At 43.3% G+C, this 25582-nt stretch overlaps 1 protein-coding gene across 3 annotated transcripts; it reads left to right on the top strand.

The window, feature by feature from the left end:
• The first annotated feature begins 4912 nt into the window (after window positions 1-4912).
• SEC62 (SEC62 homolog, preprotein translocation factor) lies at window positions 4913-25235 on the top strand. 3 transcript variants are annotated; one of them, XM_064164930.1, is made up of 8 exons: window positions 4913-4995; window positions 13561-13669; window positions 14039-14144; window positions 16481-16691; window positions 18742-18834; window positions 21576-21636; window positions 22403-22522; window positions 23625-25235. In XM_064164930.1, exons 1-8 carry the CDS (start codon window positions 4960-4962, stop codon window positions 24089-24091), a joined length of 1203 nt encoding a protein of 400 aa, XP_064021000.1. In that variant the 5' UTR covers window positions 4913-4959; the 3' UTR covers window positions 24092-25235. The 3 variants fall into 3 exon arrangements, with proteins under 3 accessions (XP_064021000.1, XP_064020999.1, XP_064021001.1); XM_064164929.1 differs by lacking the exon at window positions 4913-4995 and adding an exon at window positions 5152-5343; XM_064164931.1 differs by lacking the exon at window positions 4913-4995 and adding an exon at window positions 5408-5429.
• The last annotated feature ends 347 nt before the right edge of the window (window positions 25236-25582 follow it).

The following is a 25582-nucleotide window of genomic DNA, read 5'->3' as shown; positions in this document are numbered from 1 at the left end:
CTCAGGATATGTCTACACTGAAGTGTGCTTCTGAGTTATGACTCATGTATTTGTGGGTGGATTTTAGCTGAACCTGCCTTGAAAATATGGGATGCTGTATGGTATGAGGTCCATATTCTTTATATTTTGAACCCATATTCAGTGCTGAAGCCAACTGGATGAAAAGGGAGGTCACTTCAGAGCCTGGAGCATTCTACCATCTGTAGATCATAGAATCATAGAATCAACCAGGTTGGAAAAGATCTCCAAGATCATGCAGTCCAACCTAGCACCCAGCCCTGGCCAGTCAACCAGACCATGGCACTAAGTGCCTCATCCACTCTTCTTGAACACCTCCAGGGACAGCGACTCCACCACCTCCCTGGGCAGCCCATTCCAATGCCAATCACTCTCTCTGCCAACAACTTCCTCCTAAAATCAAGCTTATACCTCCCCCAGCACAACTTGAGACTGTGTCCCCTTCTTCTGTTGCTGGTTGCCTGGCAGGAGAGACCAACCCCACCTGGCTACAACCTCCCTTCAGGTAGTTGTAGAGAGCAATGACATCTGCCCTGAGCCTCCTCTTCTCCAGGCTAAACAACTCCAGCTGCCTCAGCCTCTCCTCATTGGGCTGTGTTCCAGGCCCCTCACCAGTTCTGTTGCCCTTCTCTGGATATATTCCAGTATCTCAACATCTCTGGCTCTAAACATGTTCGTGTAGCATTTGTCTATCTTCCTCAGAAGCTCTATGAAAGCTCGCTGTCCTTCCTTCCTTCCTTCCTTCCTTCCTTCCTTCCTTCCTTCCTTCCTTCCTTCCTTCCTTCCTTCCTTCCTTCCTTCCTTCCTTCCTTCCTTCCTTCCTTCCTTCCTTCCTTCCTTTCTCCTCCCCTGCCTTCGTTCATTCTCATGAACATAACAGCTGAGGTAATTGTGATTTGTGTTCTACCCTCTCTCCCTGAAAAGCCAAAAAGCTTCACCATGGCTTCAGTGGGGAAGTTTTGAACAGTTTGTTCACATAGCAAACACTCAGACTTCTAGTGTCACTTCAATTTCTGCTTTGCAGAAGGCAGTGTGACTAGAGATGTCACATTATAGAGATAATTTGTGACATGCTTGGTCAGTTGTCTACACAGAGCTTTGCACTTCTAGCACATAACACTGCCATAGTGATGAAACCCCATCATCTTATGGATCCAGGAGCGACTGACACTGAGCCCAAAACAATGAGATTACCAACAGCAAAAACACCAATAAACAGCCAGGAATAAGTGAATTCAAGGGTATAACAAAATAGGTACCAGAAAGAGTAGAACACCACCTCAGTGCCATGCCTCAGGGACCAAGAGAAGATACATAAAGCAGAGTGTAAGAACAAAGCAAACATTTCAGAATACCTCCTTTATCTTCAGGGACCTCCTCTCACAGATAACCAGAGGTGAGTTTTGCATTTAATAGCTCATGATGCATTTTTGTTTCATGAATGTATCCAGGTAGTTTTTGAACTAAGTTTTCAGCATCCACACTGATGTAATAGCTCACACAGTTGGGGTAAATGAGGAGGAGGCAGGAAAAGAGGCTAATGAGACGTTGATTTGGCTTCGGTTGAAAAGGAAACCACTCTGCTTGCATGCAACATCCTTCACAACAGTAAACTAAGTGGCAATGGCTTTGAAATCCTGCTCTAATCAAAGTAGCAGTTGGTACCTATGGGGCTTCATTTTACTGCATGTTTCTGAAATGTTTCTTTTTGCAGCCTGTCCTACAGTTAACATAGATGCTAACCTTAAACACAAACCTTTTGAACCTTCCCTTCCATTTCCTGGCCTTCCTTCAATTCAGATACGTTGCATCTCTCCTGCTTTCCTGCTGTACTGATGACTGCAAATAAACTTGTCACACACAAGATTCAGTCTTGACAGGTTCTGTGCTCCACAGTTCAGCTCATAGTGGAGGACACATGCCATGGGTGCACCTTCCATTCCTCAGTTGTTTTTTATTGATCTGCTTCAAGTGACCAGTTTGCTCCCTGTGCTGCACACTAATCTGATGCTGCATGCCCAGCTGTCCTGGGGACTGCTCCTCCAAGTTAGTCTTCCTCAAACATCAGATTAATTAAAAGTTCTGTGGGAATAAAAAGGAAACTGAGATTAAACAGAACTCCAAGGTGCTATTTTGGCAGCAAATAGATTGATGTTCTGTAGAGAATAGAATAGAATCAGCCAGGTTGGAAGAGACCTCCAAGATCATCCAGGCCAACCTAGCATCCAGCCCTATCTAATCAACTAGACCATGGCACTAAGTGCCTCAGCCAGGCTTTTCTTCAATACCTTCAGAGATGGTGACTCCACCACTTCCCTGGGCAGCCCATTCCAATGCAAATCACTCTCTCTGCCAACAACTTCCTCCTAACATCTGGCCTATATCTCCCCCAACACAACTTGAAACTGTGTCCTCTTGTTCTGTTGCTGGATGCCTGGCAGAAGAGACCAACCCCACCTGGTTACAGCCTCCCTTCAGGTAGTTGTAGACAGCAATGAGGTCACCCCTGAGCCTCCTCTTCTCCAGGCTGCACACCTCCAGCTCCCTCAGCCTCTCCTCTAAGGGCTGTGTTCCAGGCCCCTCACCAACTTCATCACCCTTTTCTGGACAAGTTACAGTATCTCAACATCTCTCCTGAATTGAGGGGCCCAAAACTGGACACAGCACTCAAGGTGTGGCCTAACCAGTGCCGAGTACAGGGGAAGAATAACCTCCCTTGTCCTGCTGGCACATAATATATCATTAAAAAAAAAAAAAAAAAAAAGGCAAAATGAAGAGCTAACCATTAAAGAATAAATTCCAGGATACAGATATATATATGGGAAGTAAGACCTTAAAAGAGCCTGAGATGATAGGATGGAATGAGACCCTTCATGAGGCAATTGCACTCCTCAAAGTTCCAAACAACTGCTTTTGAGCAGAAAGAAGTTTCACAGCTGAAGTTCAGCTTGTGCAGGGACAGCAGAGAGGCTCTGAGATACACTAAGCTAAAATCTTTGCAGCAGGCACTTTGTATTATTAGCAAGCTGTAAGTTACAGATAGCTAGAACTTATCCTGCAAGAAAGCCTCCGTTTCAGATGTGCTCAGTTAAGCACATGAAATGGCTGTTGAAACTATTGCCAACTTTAAAATGTATTTATTTTATGTAAATAAAATGCAGTTTGCCTACTTTTAACAAGGCATTGTTTTATTGTAACCCGTAGATCCCAGTATCACAGTATCACAGTATCATCAGGGTTGGAAGAGACCTCACAGATCATCAAGTCCAACCCTTTACCACAGAGCTCAAGGCTAGACCATGGCACCAAGTGCCACGTCCAACCTTGCCTTGAACAGCTCCAGGGATGGCGACTCCACCACCTCCCTGGGCAGCCCATTCCAGTGTCCAATGACTCTCTCAGTGAAGAACTTTCTCCTCATCTCGAGCCTAAATCTCCCCTGGTGCAGCCTGAGGCTGTGTCCTCTCGTTCTGGTGCTGGCCACCTGAGAGAAGAGAGCAACCTCCTCCTGGCCACAACCACCCCTCAGGTAGTTGTAGACAGCAATAAGGTCACCCCTGAGCCTCCTCTTCTCCAGGCTAACCAATCCCAGCTCCCTCAGCCTCTCCTCGTAGGGCTTGTGCTCGAGGCCTCTCACCAGCCTCGTCGCCCTTCTCTGGACATGCTCAAGCATCTCGATGTCCCCTTATATCTAAGATTCAATCTTTTGAATTGCAGTTTTATAGTTCATTCACTCTGCAGTCAGTCAGCTTAATCTGTAACTCGCATAGGGTTTTCTGCCCAGCAACAGCAAGTGGGAAACATTCAACAGGAAAAAAAAAAAAAAAAAAAGATTCATACCAGAACAAGCACAAAAACTGGCAGAGGGAATCAGGGGCAATTACACAGCTGGAAACAGTATTAGGTTTTTAATTACCTAGTTTTCAATCTGAGAGATTCCAAAATCATAGGAGCAGCAAAGGATAGCAAGATTGGGAAGGACTGGAGAAGACGCTGCAGCACTGCACATACTTTTCCATCCCAACGTGCCAGGGTGCGGTTTGGAAACGTGGAGCCAGGATAAACCATGAATACACTCTGCTGACTTGAGTGACCTCACGGCAGAAGCATGTAGGACAACATCTGACAAAAGGCCATTTGGCTTTATATAGGTTGCTTCCTGAATCTGATTCTCTAAATATGTGAGCTTTGAGCAATCAGTCTGATTAAATGAGGCCACTAACAGGCCTTCTACACCGAGCATCTTGCAAGGCCTGATGTGCTATTTCAGGAGTATCAAAACTAGACGTGCAGATTTCTGCTGCCAGTTTTGGAGCACCTTTTACTCTTTCAGGCTGGGCTAGCTCTTCAGGTACCAAGTGACACTTCCAAGCACCCACAGACATCCAGGATTCGTCCAGTCCACTGACAAGGCCAGGATGTGGCCGGATCGCTGCCTCCTGCCCCTGATGCCGAAGGCTTGTGACGCCGAGCCCCGGGTGGCTGTGAGGCAACCGGCCAGTGACGGACCTCCACACCGAGTTAGGAGCTGGACTTTAGACGACGGGGCCTAAGCAGCGCGGGGTAAGCCCCGGGCACAGGAGCAGACAAGGCTGCATCTCCCCCGCGGCGGGTTTCTGATTAACCAGACTGCTGCTGGGGTGGCGCCGGTAGTCCGAGCGTGGCGCAGCCCGGCCCCGTAGACAGACAGCGATGCCTCTGCACCGGGGCGGCCCACCGGAGCGGAGACGATGCTACGAGCTTCCCCCCACAGCCTGAACCAGTGTCCCCCCCCGAGTGCCGCTGAGGCTGACTGAGGCCGAGCCGGAGGCTGAGGGGGGAGCGGCCCGCGCGGCCTTCCCGCCCCTCGCCCGTTCCCGCCGCCTCTCGCGAGGCCGCCCCCCCCCCCGTGCCCCCCCGCGCAGCTCGGCTCACGTCACCGGCAGAGCAGACGGGGACAACATGGCGGAGCGGCGGCGGCATAGGAAGCGGATCCAGGTAGCCGAGCCTCTCTCTCTTCCTCCCTCCTTGTCCGGCCCGCGCCCCCTGCCCAGCCGGCAGCTCCCCCATCTTCCGTCCTCACGGCAGCCTGGTTTCTCCGGGCGCACTGCGCCGGGGGGCCCGGCCGCCCCTCAGGGGGGCTTGCTCACCGATTCTGCGGCCTCCCCGATGCCCTGCCGCTGCGAGGTGGTGACGGCGGCAGGCGGTGGCGTGCGGCCGGGCAGACCGCGGGAGCCGGCGGTGAGAGAAGCTGGCGGTGCAGCGGGAGCCCCTCAGGCGCCGGGAACGCGCGGGGAGCCGTCGCGGCGGAGCGCGGTAGAAGCTCAGGCTGGCACCGTGCGACAGGTCTTCCTCAGAATTTTCTAGCAAATTCGTAATTCCGAATAAATGCCGAGAAAAGCCGGAGCCCGCTGCGCGGCCGGGAGGCGCAGGTAGGAGCGTTTCGGGGGCGATGCAGACGCTGTCCCCCCTGGGTCCCAGCGACGGCTGCAACCCCGGGGGAGGCATCCCTTAGTCCCGGCCTCCCGTTCATCCGAGGGCCCGGCAATTATGTCTTCTTGGGGTCTGAGCCTGTAAAAGCACGTCGGCTTTCTCGATGAGCAGAGGGTGAGATTTCGCGCCACTGCCTATTTTTAATCGCCGTGTTATTGTTGGGATCTCACCTGTTAGGATCTTGTTACGAACTTACCGGTGCCAAACAATAGCTTAACGGGGTAAAACGACCCCGATACGAGCAGCCTCCTTAGCCTAGAGCTGACACCCAGCGTGTTCTTTCCAACGATAGGTAAGCAAAAGGCATGGGACAGATGGTATAAGCATCTTAAATGCAAACGTGCCGCAGCCAGGAAATGATGTGGGGAGGAAAGGAAATTTGTTTTCAGAAAATATAAACAAACAACCACGCCTAAAAATAGACCTAATCAGCTTTAAGATCTTGTTAAAATGTAGTGTTAGTTCTGTAGTGTCACTTAAAGGCAAAGTGAAGGCTGCTTAAGTATTTTCTCTTACTCGGGAGTCTGGACTTCTCAATATATTAACTCTGGGTTTTACAGAGTGTTTTGGGCATGGTTACAGCATCAGTTACTATAATGCCTGTTTACTGCTAGGTATTAGTAACGCTAAGCCAAACGAGTGTTTGTTTGGGGCTTACTGCTCTGCTGCGAATGGGGTTAATATTCACAGGAGAAATCACAGAGCCATTCGGCAACATACACTCTGTATGTCATCTTTCTGATTCGTTGCCTGCTCTCATTTCTCATCTTTTGCCTTCCCAGCCTACTTTCTCTTCCCCGGAGAAGATGGAGCCGTGCCTGTACTTGCTGTAATAGTTCATTTTTTGTTTTAATGGTCCCTGTTTTTCCTTTATTCCAGATTACTGGGGTGAGGGAAGAGAAATGGAAAGAGTATTTAGTCAAATTCATGTTAAGCAAGCCTTCTCAATCACAGACATTCACACAATTATGCTTAAACCTTCTGAAATTACTCGTAATCGTTGTAGACTGTCCCTTACCAAGCATAGGAACAGTTCAGTCAGAGCCAAATTAAGTGTAATGTTCTGTGGAATACCCAAGGCTGTGGTCGTACAGGCACTTAAGCGCGTGCTTAATTTCCAGCCTGTTAGCAGTAAAACTATTTCCCGGACTGTTAGTAATTAAATCGATGGCTGGGTGTTAGCACTTAAGGTGTAAGATAGAAGCCTGCATTTGTGATGGCACTGAGCAGATAAATGAGCATTGCCTCTTGGTAGCTTCGCAGTGTATGCCGACAACAATGGAAAGACTGGACAGCAAACGCAGAATGCTGCTGAATGCCCACAGGGCATCGGACAGTGAATAAAGCAGCATGCGACTTTCTTGGCAGTTTCTGGGGGGGCAGGGAGGGGTGTTTAAGTATTTTTTCCACTTTATTGTCATAGGTACAGTACCATCATCGCTTTTTAGAATAATACTACAAGTTTCTGCTTTTAAAATGAAGTGTAGGGATTTAATTTGTAGGCATTTCAAGTGATTTAAAAGTGTGTTCTTATTTTAGGGTGATTTTTTAAAGATCTTTTATTAAGGATGTGCCTTAATAAAGAAACTGTCGTACCATATGCCAGTCTGACACTTGACTACACTATTGTCATTAGGTAGAGTTGTATTTCTTGATAGGAGTGAGGCTTTTTGGAGAGGGTATGTTTAGTTGTGGAAAAGATTGATGTAATAGGGTTCAGTGACAAATGCTGCATGTGCAGAACCTGGGTTCTGAATAATTGTATAGGATTTTATGTCTGCTATCCTGATTGGAATAGCAGTAGTTAGGTCAATGAGCTACACAGGAGAGATGAGGCATGAAGAAACTCTTCATTAAATAGCTCAGAGTTCTGTGAAGCTGCTGTCTGTGTTTTCCATCAGCTATAACAACAGAGAGGATGTAGTTTATAGAATTATTGTGATAAACAGACATTGCATTGCTTAGACTCTTCCTCTGGCAACAAGCTGGAAGTTGCAGAAATCTTAACTTCAAAATAAAGACATTTTAAAGCTGTAAGTTTCAAAGTATTGTTGCTGATGGTAATTTAAGTGTAATTAATGTGGAGATCACTTCAGATGAGCAGTATTGAAAAGAGACTGGGCTGTAGGATGCAGATTGCTTCAGCCAGCAGGCCCCCACATGATTCACATTTCTGAACTCAAGAATGCTTGCTGCATAGAGAGGACTTATTAAAGGAAAACCAACATATGTTGTCTAAAAGCTAGTTTTAATATTGCTTCTTTAGACAGGTGTATCTTAAAAGATGGGAGATGTCTTCAAATGCCTGTTTCTCCAGCAACTTGAGCAAAGCCGTTTCATTTCTTGAAAAGAAAATATGGCTCCCTGTGTATACTGAAATATTCATTTAAGCACAAAATCTGGAGAGCTGGTTTCTTTGACAAGCATTCAGCTGGGTAACACGTGGCACTCTGCTGGCAGCTCTGCGATTTGACTGTTAAGTAGGCATTAAGTTTTAATTACATTGGCCAGATTCCATTGAGCGCAGTTTTATTCTGCCCCTGTAAAGTTTTGTTTATCTTTGCATTGCAATTAATAGCACTCATGCATCACCTTAGCACTGAATCCTCTGCTCTGGAAGTGTTAATGTATACATAGACACTCTTATTATTGCTCTTATTGTCAGAGAAAAGAGTTCTTGGGCAAGTGTCTCACTGCACATTGATGGCAGAGGTGGCATCAATGCTGTCTGCATGCCATTAATGGGATGTATCTTCCTTGTTGACTTTTTTTTGCCCTTGAATCACTGAACTCAAGCTTTGAGGTTCTCTTGATGAAGCACATCTATAGAATAAGTATTAACTGTTGGAGCTTGCAGTTCTGTCTCTAATTTGGGACCTGCTGGAAGGAAAGTGTACAACAGCTGCACTGTTGATTGCTCTGCTACAGCTTATGAGAATGAGTATGGAAAAGCTCTTCAGAGATAATGCAGTGATTTTCCAGCAGCACAGGTTTTAATCCAGCTTGCCCATTTGTTTTCTCATAAATTGTAGTAAAGCTGAGGGGAGCAATTATAAAGAATGGCTAAGTACCTTCTTCAGATGTGGACACTACGAGGTGATAGAGGAGGAAAAACACAGAAAAGTACGAATTAAAAGTAGCAGCTGCACATGTCAGTAAAATAATGATGGCTGTCTTGGAAATCTGAGCTACATTTTTGGAGGTGGGAAGGGAAAAGGCAAAACTTTTGGGCCTACGGTTTGAAGAGCCTGAAGCTGGCATGTTTGAGCTTCAAATTGCTATTCATTGTTCCTTTGGCAGGTGTTTTAGAACTCCATACCTTTACAGTTTTAGCTCAATAAAAACAGTGATGGCTGAAAAGAAAGCAGGAAGAAAACATACTTTGTAGGGTATTTATATCACCAAAAAAATCTGTTAATCTTTTTCTGTAAAGAAAAGTTAATGTCTTTTGGCTAGGACATAGCAATAGTAATGCAGGAGAACTGGTTTCTCTGCATGGCTCTGCTGCAGTTTCTTTTGAGATACCTCAAATAACCCATGCACTGGGCATCAGTGCAAAGAGTTGGACATTTATGTTTATTAGTCACTGAAAAAAAATATAGATGGAGTCTGAAGAGCAAGTCCTGAGACCCTAATGTGTTTGTTTCCTCACTGCCTGTTCCACGATCTATCAAAACATGTTCATTTGTGTGCTGCTTTTCTGTCCTACTGCACCTTGGTTTGTTTTAGGCAAAGTATGAATGTTTTATCAGGATGGATGAGGATTACCCACTCTTCCTGCCACAGTACATCTTCTAGTCTAAGGTTCTGTGAATCAGCAGAGAAAAGAAAAAGAAATCTTGTGATTCAGCCCAAGCTTTGATGTACTCAGACCATCTTCAGAGAAGAAAATGCTAATGTAGTGTCCTTACGAAGAGAGGTGTGATGAATGGAACATGACAGTGTCATTTTTGATGTAACCTCTCAGCTTAAATAACAGGTTGCACATGAAAAATGTGCTTTAATGTTGTCTTTTCCTTATCTGAAAATTTTATTAGGCTTCAGAAGACTTCTGTGAGGGAAGGTGTTCTGAAAATATAAGCTCTCAGATGTAGGTGCAAAGAAACAAATCAGATATAAATTTTACTGAAATCAAAGAATTTTGATGACCCTTTTAAAAGAGAGAAACATAAATACTTGTAACGTGTTTGTCTGCACATGAAATAACTTGTTAGCTAGTAATAGACATTGTTTATTCTGTTTTTCCAGAAACCTTGTTTGCGTTATGATGTTGCAGAAGGAAATTGTCCTGTCCTGAGTCCTTCCTGTCACAACTCTTGATGCAGAAAGGGAGCAAAAAGAGTGAAATTTCACACCACAAATATACTTTGGCTTTTCGATATTCGTTGAGTAGTTCCAAGGTGTAAGAGAACCTGAATAAGTCATACTCTGATAGAGATGAAAGTGAGAAAGAAGCTCATGGACACACTAGTTTAAGTAGCTCAGATCAGATGATCAGATGTTTTTATTTTTAATGTGTTCAGGCCTCTTTACTGCTGCAGGCCCAGCTGGAAGTTTAATTAACTGGGAACTACATCAGTGCACTGAAGGAAGTTCAGAATGCACCGTGGTGTACTCAGATTTGGGAGATAACGGTTAAAAGTGAATTTAATTGAGGTTTGAAGTTTTCCTTTCACTTCAGTGGGTTGGGTCCAGAAGGTACCTGGGTTTGAAAATGTCACTGTTGTTTTATGAATTCACATAGGGCAGGATTTTGGTAGGAATGTTTAAGAATTACTCTTAAAAATTTTAAATGCTAGTGCATTTCTCCTAAGCAGGTGACTGAACACTGCTTTTCCTGTCTGTAACACAGAATCCCACCATGATGGGCATAGGAAGGAACCTCTGGAGGTCATCCAGTTCAACAAAGTGGATTCACCTCGAGCAGGTGGCTCTAGGTGAATAAATAATAAATAAGGAGCTTGGGTTGATTTTTATTTTTAAATGGTATTCTTCCAGAGTTTGTAAATTCTCAGGGATCATAAATCTCTTAATCTTTACATGCTGTCTAGTGACCACCTAGGCCAGTTTTTTTGGAAGCTTGATACTTTCCTATTTTTTTCATTAGTTGAAAACAGCTTAATTACACAATTTTAATTGAGAAGACACTTTGCATCATTCCAGACATACATTGACTGAGATGTTTCTGTCATCTTTCTGCCTTTCCTATAAAAGCAAATTTTAAATATCAGAACATTCTCACATGTTTTTTAACGCTGTGTCATCTGTTTTAAAGCTTTACAGTTCAATGGTATTTTTCTAACTGTATAAGGAGGTTTAAAATGCTGAGTTTGTGCTCTTTTTTACAGCTGAGCATAAAGATGAGTTCAACTGCATCGTTAAAAACTTGTGCTTATGATGCTGAGATCTCCAGTGCTTTTGCTGATTTTTCCTTATGATGAAGTGTAATGTTGTTTTCTGTCAGTCATCTGGTTTAATATTTTAACAGAAGACAGGCAAATAAAGGGATGAAAATAGGATGAAAAATGGGGATTAAATGGCAGGGGAAACTTTCCCAGTTAAACCATACCAGCCTCTTTTACAGGCAAGCTGCTTGTTGTTGTTGTTGTTGTTTAAAATACTATGAAATTCTCCCACAGAAAAGGACAAAGCAGTAGATAGTAAGGAGCAGTCAAAACCCCTTGAGGGACCTGGGGCATTTTAGTCTGGAGAAGAATGAGAGGAGGATTTAATAAATGTTTATAAATATCTGAGGGCTGGGGGTCAGGAGTGGGGGGGACAGGCTCTGCTCACTTGCTCCCTGTAATAGGACAAGGAACAATGGATATCAGCTACAGCACAGGAGGTTTCACCTCAATATAAGGGGGAACTGCTTGATTGTTAGGGTCACAGAGCACTGGAACCAGCTCCCCAGAGAGGCTGTGGAGTCTCCTTCTCTGGAGATTTTCAAGGCCTGTCTGGATGTGTTCCTCTGTGACCTGAACTACATTGTATGGTCCTGCTCTGGCAGAGCGGGTTGGACTCGATGATCTCTATGAGTCCTTTCCAACCCCTGTGATCCTGCGAACCCTAAAATCTCATGATGCCAGCCTCTGCGTGTATGGTGCATCCCATGACCTAGCAGAATCAGAAACATTGTAGAAAGAACCCACACTCGCACCCCTCAGCCTAGCAGAGGAATTAAGACTGATGTGACTATCCATGTCTGTTTTATGGTCTGTGCTGTGAGGAAGAACGTGTGCCCTGTGAATTGTCACTCCAGGTTTAATTTGCTAGTAGGAAGTACCAGCAAGGCATGAGTTTGAAGCACAGTTGCTACCTGCAGTTGTCAGTCTCTGTGGTACCTTGGCATGTGCTGCACAGTACCAATGGGACATGTTCCCTCAGTTCATGTTAATGTGTTGTAACTCACTTTTTTTGCTGCTGACCCAAAGCTGGCTTGGTACTGAACTTGTTAGCATCTCATGAGCAATTTACAGTTGCTGATACAACTGTACCATATAAGGGGACATCAAACCAGCACCTATAAATTGTGTGTGCCCTCTCTGCTGGTGGGGAGTTCCCATGGGTTGTCTGATGGTTTATAGAGATTTTTTGATTTAAAAAGAAGAAAAAAAGATTCATTGGACATGGAGAAGAAGTTTGTGCAATCTGTGTGAGGACTGTTAGGATCATCTGGCTTCATTTGGGTGCATGAGAACGGATGTCTGCATACATCTGAAGAATTTAGAGTTTAAACAAATTCCAGTCAGAACTAATGAACTACAGTCTTTTGGTGGTATCTTATACCTCTGTTACTCTCTCTAAAATTATCCTCAGATAGGAAAAGCAACACTCTGCACTAGAAGGATAATTCATTAACCAGTTGATACTGAAAGTTAACTGCACAAACTGCTGAAAATTAATGACTGAAGGTTTTGTTCCGGTGTAACAACATCTAGTTGACCTTGTGCTTCCACTTAGGATGCTTTTTTAGATGAGGTGATTATACATCTCAAAAGCAGTAATGGAGGTTGTGTAGATTTATTGACCTTTAGAAACATTTATGTCTTGAAATGGAATCTTTTAATTCTCTCTATTCCTGTAAACCAGCAATCTCTTGTGGCTTCTTTAATCTATTTCTTTGGCTAGCTTGAGAAGAAGAGGTATAGAAAGGTAGTGCCAGTCTGAAATGATGTCCTGGTACTTCCCTGCCACTCACAGATCAATAACAGGGAGATCTGGAGAATTAATTCTTGCTGATTAGAAGAAGAAATTTTGAGGAAGTTTGCATGGGTCAGTGTAATGTGCCAAATACTTGTTTCAGATACAGTTTTGCAAAGCAGAAACTTAGGTTTTCCATTCCTGGTTATAAGTATTAGGTGTTGATTTTACATAACTGAAAATGTCTGCCTCCATCCCTCTGCCTTCCACATCTCTGAATTCAGCAAGTTGGTAAATGGACAGAATTTGTGACTGAAGACTAAGGGCTCTGTTTTCCTAAAACAGCTGGTTTGATGTCCCAGTTCTTCATCCTGCTGTGCTTCACATTGATGTTACTAGTCTGTAGGCTGGAACAGTCTCCTCAGTGCCACTCTGAAGTCAATTCTGTAATCATGCTGTGACACTGACATTTTCTAGCTTAAATGTTTCAGCTTCTTCTCAATGTGGTATTCTCTTCTTTCACATGAAACTCAAACTCTTCTGTACCCAGTCCATATGCTATCATTGCTGGCATTTTATACACTCTCATTCCTCACTGTTTTGCTTTGCACTCAGCTTCACAACTGTTTTTATGAAGTTTCTCTGCCCTGAACAGCTTTCTGTGTGTCCAGCACTTTCTTCACAGTTCCTGCTCTTTAAAAAAAGCTGTAAGGGAGTTTGAGGTTACCTGAGATCATGTAACTTAAGAATTCCTGCTTTATGTAGGCAGAATGTTTGGGGGAAAGTGACTTGACCTATTTTCACATCTTTTATGTTTTGTTATTTACATATTGCCATAAAATAATGAGGACTGTGCAGTATCTGATTTTTGGAGTGATTTTCCCGTGTGTTTAAAGCTGTGTTAATATTGCTTTTCTCCTGTTGCAGGAGGTGGGTGAGCCATTGAAAGAGGAAAAGGCTGTTGCCAAATACATACGTTTCAACTGTCCAACAAAATCCACCAACATGATGGGCCACCGAGTTGATTATTTTATTGGTAAGTGGGAAATGAGACTTCCTTCTAACATTGTACTTGGAGGGAGGAGGCAGGGAGGATGGTTTGTGTAATATTATTAGTGCTTTATCTCATAAGTACTGATTTTTACCATTTGGTTTTGAAAACTTATCAGCCAGCCATAAAATTCATCTTATCAGCCTGAAGTAAACACAATAAACTTTTTGCTCTGTGATTTAAAGGTGTATATTGTTAAGATTAAAGTATTTCAGAATAGCAGCTGGTCTTAAAGATTGAAACGATGTAGAACATCACCAGAACTGGTTAGTGTGGTTCAAGGAATGTAGACTAAATATTCCAATGAGTGTCATTAATTTTAATGCATTTTTATTTCCATTTTCCCCTCTCTAGCCTCAAAAGCTGTGGATTGCCTTCTGGATTCTAAATGGGCAAAAGCAAAGAAAGGAGAAGAGGCTTTATTTACAACCCGAGAGTCTGTAGTGGATTACTGCAACAGGTATGGCCTAGCCTAATTCATTAGTTCTGCTAATGAGCATAGCTGTCAAGATGTCTTGGTTATTTAGGAACTCATTTTGTAGTTATTTTAAGTTAGTAGGATGGTGAAAGTACTCATATGTCTCCTTCCTGTTGCTATAATCTGCCATCCCTGCAGAAGTTGGACTTGGAGGTCCAGGTTTATGCCTCTCAAATGGAGGTTCAGGTTTATGCCTCTGAAATTGTCCATCCCTGCTGCTGAGTGTACTCCTAAGTGCTTTTTTGTGGGGAAAATAGCATATTCTGACTGTACCATATTTGAGGCAGATACAGAGGGTCTTAAGGAAGAGCTCTATGAAAGCTACTTAGAAAAAAAAAAAACAACACAAGGTGAGCTTCTTCCTCTTAGTTGCAGGGCTGATTCTGTGTTTGAACTCTAATCCCTTTGCTGAATTCTTCAAGCAAGTTTAGACAAAAAGCCTTATTTTGATGCAGCAGAAAGATAAGTTTTCCCTTCTAGAGTCTTTGGACTGAGGTAGGAATCTGTGTTTGTTCTTAGGTTACTAAAGCATTGGAGGAGGTGACGGTTAAGTCCTTCAGCTCCAGCAGTGCAAAGAATGCCTGTATAGTGTGCAAGGAAAATGTGTTCAACCTTCTGTTTCCTGGCACTAATTTTTACCTCGAGTGTTATTTCATGCACTGATCTGGCACCATACCATGTCTGCAGTTTGGAGTCTCTTGCTCACTTCTATATTGTTAATCACATGAAGACCTTAAGTCACTGCAGTCACTGAAGCTCGTTTTGGGGTTCTAAATATTAGCATTATCCTTTTCCTTTGCCTTTTGGAAGGGAGGGAGGAACAGCAGTACCAAATTGTTCCCTTTGATATAGGAGGCTCTTACTCATACTGAGAAGCCAAAGTAACATAACCCTCTGGATGTGGCTATTGCTTGGTTTGCCTGCCCTATAAAACATAAACAAGTTTCAGATCTTGCTGCTTCAGCCTTTATCAGCTGCATTGATCAGTTGCATATTTGAACAAGCTATTGACTGCATTCATAACACTGTTCCAGTACATAAAGTCTCCTGGTACACTTACATATTGACCTACAGTCAGTAGGTTTTCTTTTGTAGGGTTTTGTTCACAAATAAGCTACATTAGTCATGCTTTGCTCAGCAGATCTGTAGAGGGTTATCAAGTTAGGAATCAGCCAGCAGTCTGGATTTTGTTAGTTATGTCAGGACCACCAGGTCGGCTGTGTTGATGCTGTGACTCTTCTGAGCAGTATGTCTTGCAGAGTCCTATCTTTTTGTACTGGCAGAGGTAGCTTCTGCAAGGGAAAGAGCTGTCCTGCAGGTCAGACCTGCCCTGGGGGCTGCTCAGTACCTGAGCTCCCTAAATTCTAGCTGTGAAGAAAAGTAGGTTCTCTCTAAGTAGTAATTTGCTGTTGCTAGAGGAAGAATCCATGTCAGTAGTTGTCTGAAGGAGGTTTTTCATATTCTTCAAACAACTCTGCTTGATAGTCATCATGCAGATAAGTTTAACTGGTGGAATGACTTTTTCTCTCTTGTGAGTTTTCCTCATTTAACAAGCAGTCCAGCATAAGGATTTGGGCTGCAGCAAAAGGGCAAAAAACCCAAGGACAAATCAAATGCATAGGATCAGGATTTTCAGTGTCAATACATGCTTCGATTCCACACCATGTGGCTTCTCTCAGTCTGAGGGGCAGTGTTCTATACTGCTTTCTCTGTTTAGAATTTGTCTGAGCCCTTCCAGAACATTACTTGTTGGTGACAGTCTTAAGAGTACGAAATAGTAGTCTTCCTGGTGCTTAGCTGGCAATAGATGTACTTGCCCTGAGGTATGCCTATAGCTGATGTGAATGAAACACCTGCATATGTACCACAGTTTCTACAGGTGATTTTATTCATCATGAACCACTAACCAGGGAACTTGATAAACCATTTGCCTACTTCCTTAATTTTGCATGAACTTAAAAATAAATGCTGGGTGGAGTTGCAATAATGGGAAAGATTCACCTGGTGGCTTCCTTCATTCTCTGTCTTGTGCATTCATTAGTATCTATACAAAACACTGCCACAGAAAAGGATGGGTCTTACCCAGTTCTAAGCAGATGAACAACCAACAAAAAACGAGTAAAAGCAAGAGTTGATACACAGGATAATTGAATCTGGTGTATTTAGTTGTAAATAGAGCAGGTGATGATGCCCTGTCTTCTAGTCATACTTCATTATTACATTAGACAACCTGGAATGGTATCTAATAACACATTTGAGTGCAAATGGTATTTTCACAGCCACACTTCAATGTATCATTTAACTTTTTTCACTTTAAGACTTCTGAAAAAACAGTTCTTTCATCGAGCACTGAAAGTGATGAAAATGAAACCTGACAAGGATACAAAGAAGGAAAAGGAGAAAGGAAAAGCTGAAAGTGGGAAAGAGGAGGAGAAAAAGAGCAAGAAGGAGAGTGGCAAAGATGAAAAAACTAAAAAGGAGAAAGAAAAGGAAAAGAAAAAGGATGGTGAAAAAGATGAGTGTAAGAAGGTAAGTACAGAAGAGAGAAATCTGTAACAGAATCAATTGACTTATTGCTAAGGTTGCACTACCTTTAAAATAAGATTGGTTGTTCTAAAAGGTGACATACCTGGCTTTGCAAAGAGGCTTCAGCTGGGCCTTTGTGTACTTCATCATCTTCTGAGTTTGTTCTCTCCAGCTGCTGTGGGCAGCAATGCTTTGTGCAAGTGCCTGTGGCATACAGTGACACACATATGGGACTTAACATCTGAAAGCAGTGCAGCTGCACATGGAAGACAAAACCAGTTTTGCAGTGTTTGGCAATAGGAATGCTTGGAATGTAATATTTAGTGCTTGTCAGTAGCTCTGTACTAGTGGGCAGGTTTTGTCTGACATTTTTAGCCTGCAATCATGCCCTGTTTGCACAGACTTTCGATTTACTTTCTTTAAGGCTAAACTATTTTTACCATACAATTTTTTGTGTGCTTCTTCATGTGTTCATCCCCAGATAATTTTACTAGCAGAACAGAATTCTTACATCAAAATACTGGGAATAAACAGGAAAAACTTGATGAAGAGATGTGTATTTTGTTTTTTTTTTCTACATAGTGGCATGAATCTAGTGAGAGTTAGCAAGGTAGTGCTAAAGAGTTAGTCTGTCGTGGCTTAAACTCAGCCAGCAGCCAAATGCCACATGGCCGCTCATTCACCCTCCCGTGCTCTGGGAAATGGGAGGAGAATTGGAAGAGAAGAGGTAAGGGGAATTGGAGGTTGAGGGAAAAAACAGTTTAATTATTGAAATAAAATGTTAATTATAATAAAGGTAATAATAAAATGTACAGATGAGTGATGCACAGTGCAGTTGCTCACCACCTGCTGACTGAGGTCCAGTCTGTTCTGAGCCAGTGGTCCAGGAGGAGAAAATCCTGAAACCACGGTCCTGGAAGAGAGATTCCAGCTCCCCAGCCAGCCATCATTTATATCCTGAGCATGACGTTCTATGATATGGAATATTCTGTTGGCCAGTTTGAGTCTGTTGCTCTGGCCACGCTCCCTCACAGCTTCTGGGGTACCTGCACACAAGCAGAACATGGGAAGATGAGAAATCCTTGATTTCTTAGCAACAACTGAAAACATCAGTGTATTATCAGCATTCTTACACCAAATTCCATGTTGAATCCAAACCACAGCAGTATTCTAGCTACTGAGAAGAAAAATTAGCTCTATCCCAGCCAAAAGCAGGACAACTTCCATTCAGGCCCTCCTAACTGGAATAACGGCATAGTTAGTGAGAGGTTCAAGTCTGCATGCACCGAGCTCTGGATCTCAGAATGAAGCTCCACAGCTAATAAAAGAATTACAAACAAACCAATCTTGCTGGCAGTCTAAACACAACAGCCAGTATAAGATCTTATGTGCCACTTGAAGTACTTTAAAATGCTGATTATGAAAGTTATGAACTGCTCCAATTCCCTGTCATCTAGAGTTACATTATTAAATGTAATGTTAATTTTTAAACTGATCATTTACTATTGAAAGGATATTTTAGTGACTTATATAAGCCAGTGGGTAGTAACTTGAACAGTAACACAGGACAAAGGACGTTAATTTCAAGCAAAGAGAAAGAAAGAGGAGATAGGAAAGAGGAAGCGTAAGACCTAAAAGAGATGGAGGAGGATGAACAGGCAATGAGGTAAATGCAACACCAGAGTGCCAAGTAGTTGTAATGCAGTTAGTGATGGTGAAGTGAGGTAATGTGTTCTTGATTGTTGTGAAACCTTTCTGTTACTATCAGCAGAGCTTTGCTAGACATTTGAAGACATAGTACCATCTCGAACTCACAGTCTAGTCCTTAGACACTAACTACAAATAAAATGTCTCTTTCCTTGCCATTTCCTTTTACTTTTAGGTACCCTGTTGATAACAAATTAGAATGAAAGGAAATAAAGCATCTTGACTTGGAAAAAAAAAAGTAGTATGTGATCTTAAGCTGTGAAAGTTTTCATATTCAATGGATTAAAATGCTAGAAATGTAAAGCTTTTGGTTTTTTAACACCTACAATTTGGGTTTGTCTCCCAGGATGAGACTCCAGGAACACCCAAGAAAAAAGAAACCAAGAGGAAATTTAAACTTGAACCACATGAAGACCAAGTTTTCTTGGATGGAAACGAGGTAATATTTAGGGTACTCTGTTACTTCAGTATCAGTCTGCTATTGTCAGGTGGCAAGTTCACTTACTGCATTTCTGCATGCTCTTGCTGGACATGTGGAAAGAATAATCAGTGACAATGATCTTGAAACCTCAGATCTTTAGATGTCTACAAGGAGGTTAGAAGGAGATGGGTGTATGACTGCTGTCTTAATTTTAAATCTAAATTGCCTGTAGTGTACATATCAGTGGCCTTGAGGTGTGATGTTTGTCCTCAGGGTGTAATAGGGTGTTGGAGCAGGCTGCTCAGAGCCATTCTACAGCCCCTGTGCTCAGGGGCTCCCTAGGGTCAGGTTCAGGGTTACTCCCCCTGGAGTGTTAACCCTATACAGGGGCTTTCCAGGCTAGGTTGGGTAAAGCCCACAGTGCCATGGGCTGACCTCACAACTGACCCTGCTTTGGGCAGGAGGGTGGACACACGTCTCCCGAGGTCTCTTTCAAGCAAAATTGTCCTGTGGGTGTTGTCATGCTGAAATAGTTCTAAACAAAACACAAGCCCTTTAGATCATGATGTTCAGTCACAGGAGGGGAAGTCAGAAATGTTTGCCGCAGCAGAGGCTGCCTGACTTGGCCATCCAAGCAGGCAGGTGAGACAGGCATTCCCAAATTCTCATCCTGGCTTTACCATGTAACCTGTGGTCTTAAGTATTTCATTGTGCTCTGTTTTGCTGGAAGACGAAGACTTGAGTTCTGTAGCAGCTCAACAATGTACAGAGCTCTCTGTGTGCTTTTAAGACTGGGATAAGTGGCCAGTTTAGTTCAGCAAAATGGCACTGTGCTCTGTGATGATGCTGTGCCACTGTACTGGGCTCTCCCCTCAGATTCTGGGTGCCTTTGCTGAGAACACACACGTGGCTGGAAACTGCCTGTTAGTAAAGCCTTTATGTGAGAAATGTACTTCTGTTATGTATCTGTATTTTACTCAATGAGTTCTTCTACAACCTGCCTTGCTCTATTTCATCCTACCTCTGATCCTCCCTGTGCCCATCCATGGAGTAACTAGGATGGGAGGCAGTGTTCAAAACGAGGGTGCAGTTCTGCCCTTGCAGTGTTGCAGTATTTACTTCTCAACTTCCTTTACTGTTTTGTTTGTTAGTGAGCTAACTTCTTATAAGAACTGCAGCTCCCAAGTGCCTTTTTTTTTTTTAATAGTAGCTAATTTAGAGCCAGTCTTTCTCTGTTTTCCCCTTTTCTTCCTTATTTTGCCCTTAAAAACACTGAATGTTGCACACCAAGCCCAGTTGCAAGTCACAAACTTCAACTGGTTTGGGCTCACAGGACAGCTGACTGGCAGCAAAGCTGTACTTGCATGTAGTCAACTGTCATACCCTGTGAGCAGTAGGATATTAAATGCTTGTTCCATCACACTGGAAAACTACAACTGCCTCCAAGGTGTCCTCCTAGTAGTTTGTGTTAACACATCAAGGTGCCAGTCTCCTTTTGGTAGTGCCCAGTGATAGGACAAGGAACAACAGGTACAAGCTGGAATGCAGAAGGCTCCACCTCAAGATGTAGAGAAATTGCTTTACTGTGAGGGTGATGGAGCAGGAACAGGCTGCCCAGAGAGGCTGTGGATGCTTCTCTGGAGACAAAACACACCTGGATGCATTCCTGTGTGGCCTGCCCTAAGCAAGGGATTTGGACTAGGTGATCTCTAGAGACCTCTTCCAAAGCCTGACATGCTATGATTCTGTGATACACTGTGAGTTGCTGGTTTCTAGTCATCAACAGCTTCTTGTCACAGTTCATAGCTGGGATTCAAACTGTTCCATTCAGAAAGGAAACCTCCTTATTTTTCTAGTCGAGAACATCCTGCGCTTTACCAGGAAGTTTTTGTTATTACAAAGGCTGAGTGAATGTGATTCACAAAGATTTGGTACTGAGTGTTGCAACTGTAGACACTCAGCAGCTCTGTAGAACAGAAGGTACAATGAAATCTGTCTGAGACCATCTCACAGGACTTAGGTGAACAGAGTATTTCCTTTGTTCCACACATTTGGGCTGTGGTTTTTCTTCTCTTAGGGGAATCTCTTCAAAGCTACAAGTATTTTTTTTTTTACCTGAGAAAATTCTTATTTTTCTATAGAAGTTTTTTTTTCCTTCCTGTTGAACAACACTAGAAAAAAAAAGATAAAACCCAGCCTCAATTCAGTGGTACTTCTGAATCTGTCATTTCCCCATTGGTTTTACTACCTGATTGTTTTCCCTAGGATTTTATGTCCCATCCAAGTTACTCTGGGTACAACTTCTTCTAGGAAGTAATTCTTAGATCCAGGCTGATATTTCCACTAGTTTTCTTACACAGTATGGAAACTCCTTTCCTTCCTTCTTTCCCTTCCAGCTGGATGTTTGAGCACAAGTGCTGCTCTGCCCAGCTCTGCGTCATGTCCTGCCTCAGCAGCACAGTGTCCAGGTCTCTTGCCGCAAGACTGAGATTATCATCAGCACAGAGCTAGAGCAGCAGTGTGGGCACATCCCCTGCCTGGCTGTCTCCTTTTGCACCTGTTCCCAGTGCTGTTCACTGCACAGCCCTGCCTGTAACACACAGCTCTTTGCCCCGTTTCCCTGCCCCAACACTAACTGCAGGGCCCTTTGTTCAGCATTGGGGTGACAGTGTGGCAGTAGGTCTGTGGGTGAGGGAGTAAAGGGAATTGTTGATCACAGAGCTTGTTTTCCAAGTGTAAACCAAGCCTTTCTATTGTAGGTTTATGTGTGGATCTATGACCCCGTTCACCTTAAAACCTTTGCCATGGGACTTGTGCTTGGTAAGTGAGAGCAGATATTGATGGGAAAGAGAGGCTTAGCATCATCAGGCCTCTCTGTCCTTGGGGAGGTTTGTGTCTCTTCTGGACAAAGTTTTGCTCTGTGGTTTCAACACGACTTGGTGCCAGCTGCACTATGTGAATTTTGATCTTTGGGTGGAGGAGCTACACATGGTAAAAACAAACAAAACCAAACCTGAAACAAGCTCTAGCAAAGGTCTGAACTTGCACCAGGTTGCAAGCTGTCTCTTTCTGTTGCTTTAAGCTAACAAGTAAGTTACCCAGTGGGCAAATACGGGTTATGTAAAGTGTGACAGGTGTTAAAGGCAGTATTTTAAACTATGAATGACACCTTCTTGACCCTAGATCTTCTGTAGGATGAACCAATTTTATTCTTACACTCTAAATTGGTATCGATGTTAACTGACATCACTGAGCTAGCTCCATCATCTTGAGATCCATGTTTCCCTGAGAACCTCTGTGATCCTTTGGAGCCACCATAATCTCCACACAGCTCCCTGCTCACCCATTTGCTTGTGCCCTCCTCATTGGTGCTCTCTTTGCTCTGTCAGCTAAGCACAGTGACTTAAGAGTTGCTACCCAGTATGGAAACAAGGAAGAGTGGGACTAGACAAGGTGTCAGTCAGGGCTTAAAATACTACCAGCAGCTCATGCTGCAATGAGTCAGTACCTTGAATAAATAGTAAACCAAGATCTTTATGCAGATAGCAGGAAAAACTGATCCTGTTTCTGGTGCTTTTCTCCTCAGTGATTGCTGTTATAGCTGCAACACTGTTCCCGCTCTGGCCAGCAGAAATGCGAGTTGGTGTTTATTACCTCAGCGTAGGCGCAGGCTGTTTTGTCGCCAGTATTCTTCTTCTTGCCGTTGGTAAGTGTCGCTTATCTTCAGTTCACCGGCCGGCGAGGTCTAAACCAGCGGGGTTCTATAATAAGAACCCCTGCTTGTTGCATGCGGTCCGAGATCCTGAGTGTTCTACGGCTATGCAGACTGATAACGTGTAGGTATTTCTCTCCTGGCCACTGGGTGGCAGAGTTGTGCCACAGAAAGCAAGCAAGCCCCAGCCTGTGCCTCCCGTTTGTTTCCCGGGGAATGAAGACTTCTTTACTGCCCGTTTACAGAAGCGGAAAAGACAAACCGAGCCCAAGAACCGTTCATAAGAACAGACTCAGTGGTGAGAATGGCGTAACCAGGGTAGTAAGTTCTTCACAGAGCGAGTGATTTGCCATTGGAATGGGCTACCCAGGGAGGTGGTGGAGTCACCATCCCTGGATGTGTTCAAGAAAAGACTGGATAGGGCACTTAATGCCATGGTCTACTTGATTGGCTAGGGCTGGGTGCTAGGTTGGACTGGATGATCTTGGAAGTCTCTTCCAACCTGGTTGATTCTGTGATTCTTTGGCTTGCCTGTCTGTAGTAAAGTGGATGAATGCCTAAATCATAGATAAGATACGTGGTTCATGGGGTAGGAGAGACATGGTAAGAAGCTACTCTACAGTGCTATTGCAGCATGAAAGTTTTTTTCCCCAGGGTTACACCCATCCCTGGGTTGAGATGGGTGTTGTTAGTGGACATAGAATAGTTTGGGTTGGAGAGGGTCTTCAGAGGTCTTCTAATCCAACATCTCTGCAGTAAGTGCTGACGTCTTCAAATAGACAGGTTGGTCAGAGCCCTGTTCAACCTGACCTGGGATGTTTCCACAGATGGGGCATCTACCACCTCTCTGGACAACCTGTGCCAGTGTCTTGCCTGTTAATTAGTTTCTAAGGCTGCTACCAAAAAGGCCAATCTTTACAAAGTACACCAAGAAAAAAGGCCAGAAAGCATGCAGACACCTTTTCCAAATGCACCAAGAGTGCACCAAGAGTCTAGAGTAAGACTAGGCCTTTGAAAGACTACTGCTTACTCTTAGACCATAGTTGTACAATGTGGATGTTTATAATGAAAAACAACATTCCCTCTTTTTTTACAGCTCGCTGCATCCTCTTTCTCATCATCTGGCTCATCACTGGAGGAAGGCACCACTTCTGGTTCCTGCCAAACCTGACAGCAGATGTAGGATTCATTGACTCCTTCAGGCCCCTGTACACACACGAATACAAAGGACCAAAAGCAGACTCAAAGAAAGAGGAAAAATCAGAATCCAAAAAGCAGCAAAAATACGACAGCGAGGAGAAATCAGACAGTGAGAAGAAGGAAGAAGAGGATGGGAAAACAGAAGCGACAAGGAACTCGGGATCAGAAGGCTCGGGAGGAGAGCGACATTCAGACACTGACAGTGACAGACGTGAAGATGACAGGTCCCAGCACAGTAGTGGAAATGGAAACGACTTTGAAATGATCACAAAAGAGGAACTAGAACAGCAAACAGATGAAGAGGATTGTGAAGAGGAAGAGGAGGAAAACACCGAAAGTAGGCCTTCACATGAAAAGTTGTAACTCACTGTGGTTTTGGGACTAAGTATGTGCAAATGGTTGGATTTTCTTTGTTGGCTGATCACCAAAACATAGACCATACAGTAGCATCTTTGTTTGCTGAAATATACATGTTACCAAACGGTTTTATATCCAGCTCCTTCGTTTTTTTTTTAACCATTAACTTGATTACTTGGTACTATGTTAATCATTAATAGCCATTGACAGACGTTCTCTCAATCTGACAAGTTTTCTATTGATTGGTAGGTTGCCCAGATCATCCTCAAACACACTGGAAACCATAATTTTTCTGGTACTTGCATAACTGGCCAATTAGTTTAGCTTCTCAAGGCTGGCTTTTGTAAAACAGGTAAAAGTTGAATGACCAAATCTCAGATTATTTCTAGTTAAACTCATTGGATAGCTAGTTAGGCAGAAGCCCTTCTTAGCCCACAGCTTTCTTGATTTTTGTTTTCAAAAAGATTGTGGAAAGTTTCCTAAGATACCTAGTTTTAGCAGAGGTGTTTTGCTGAAAACAGAAGCTGGTAGTGCTGAATTTGGCTGCGGTGTTCTCTTGTTTCTCCAAACCGTGTGCCAGCAACCGAGGAAATCCAAACTGGTTTTGTACATGAGGTTCAGAGACAAGATGTCATCTCCAGCAGGGGAAGGGAGCAGCATGGTTTGGAAATGATGGCTGTTTTCTTTCTCCTGCTCCATCGTAATTAAACAGCAAACAACATCAACAAGAGAGTGTATTCTGTACATAAGTTACAAATAAAGCAAACCATTTACTTTTAACTGCTACTTATTATTTAGAGATTTGATCCAGCATTCGGTTTGTATTATTAAAGCCATTTTGTGGTGTATCTATTGGAGAAATGCAAGTCAGGAGGACCTCACAGAATATTTGTGTATGATCGATCGGTAGCTGTTCCACAAGAGCTTTAGTTTTGTGCCAACATTCCATGTATTTGAGTATGAGTAAATTGATCTTTATTAAATGAAAGCAAACAACATAGCTGTATGTATGCCTTAATGTTAAAACTTTCTATCTTCTGGAACTGGAATACTTTTTAAACTGAAGGGGCAGGCGAGCATTCATCTGTTGAGAAATATCAGTAACTCGAAGCTAATACTGAAGTGACCATTAATAATTTGTTTATAAATACCTTGGAGTGCTTTGTGCAGTTTCTCTTGCGCATCCCTTTCTGCTGGCTCTTTGGAGGATGTTACTGTGTGGTGGGGTTGACTATGCACTGCAGAACTTAATGCTTGGTGATTCTTAACAGGAATTGTAGATTTGATAGTCTCCTGAACCTGCTCAGAGAAGGTAAGGGTGAGACGATGTTTTAATAACTGATGTAGAGAACTTTTTTCCCCTGTCCTAAATCACTTTCCCTCCCTTCCAGCATTGGCATTTTGGATGAAGAAGATCATGCAAGTAATGGGGTGATGATAAACCATTCATGGATGTGGTTTATTTGCTGCTTACATCTCCTGAGTATTTGGTCCATA

Source organism: Pogoniulus pusillus, chromosome 26 (assembly GCF_015220805.1).
Source record: "Pogoniulus pusillus isolate bPogPus1 chromosome 26, bPogPus1.pri, whole genome shotgun sequence".
NCBI lineage: Eukaryota > Metazoa > Chordata > Aves > Piciformes > Lybiidae > Pogoniulus > Pogoniulus pusillus.
Note: the sequence above shows the minus strand (reverse complement) of the source record. Positions and strands in the feature narration are given on the sequence as shown.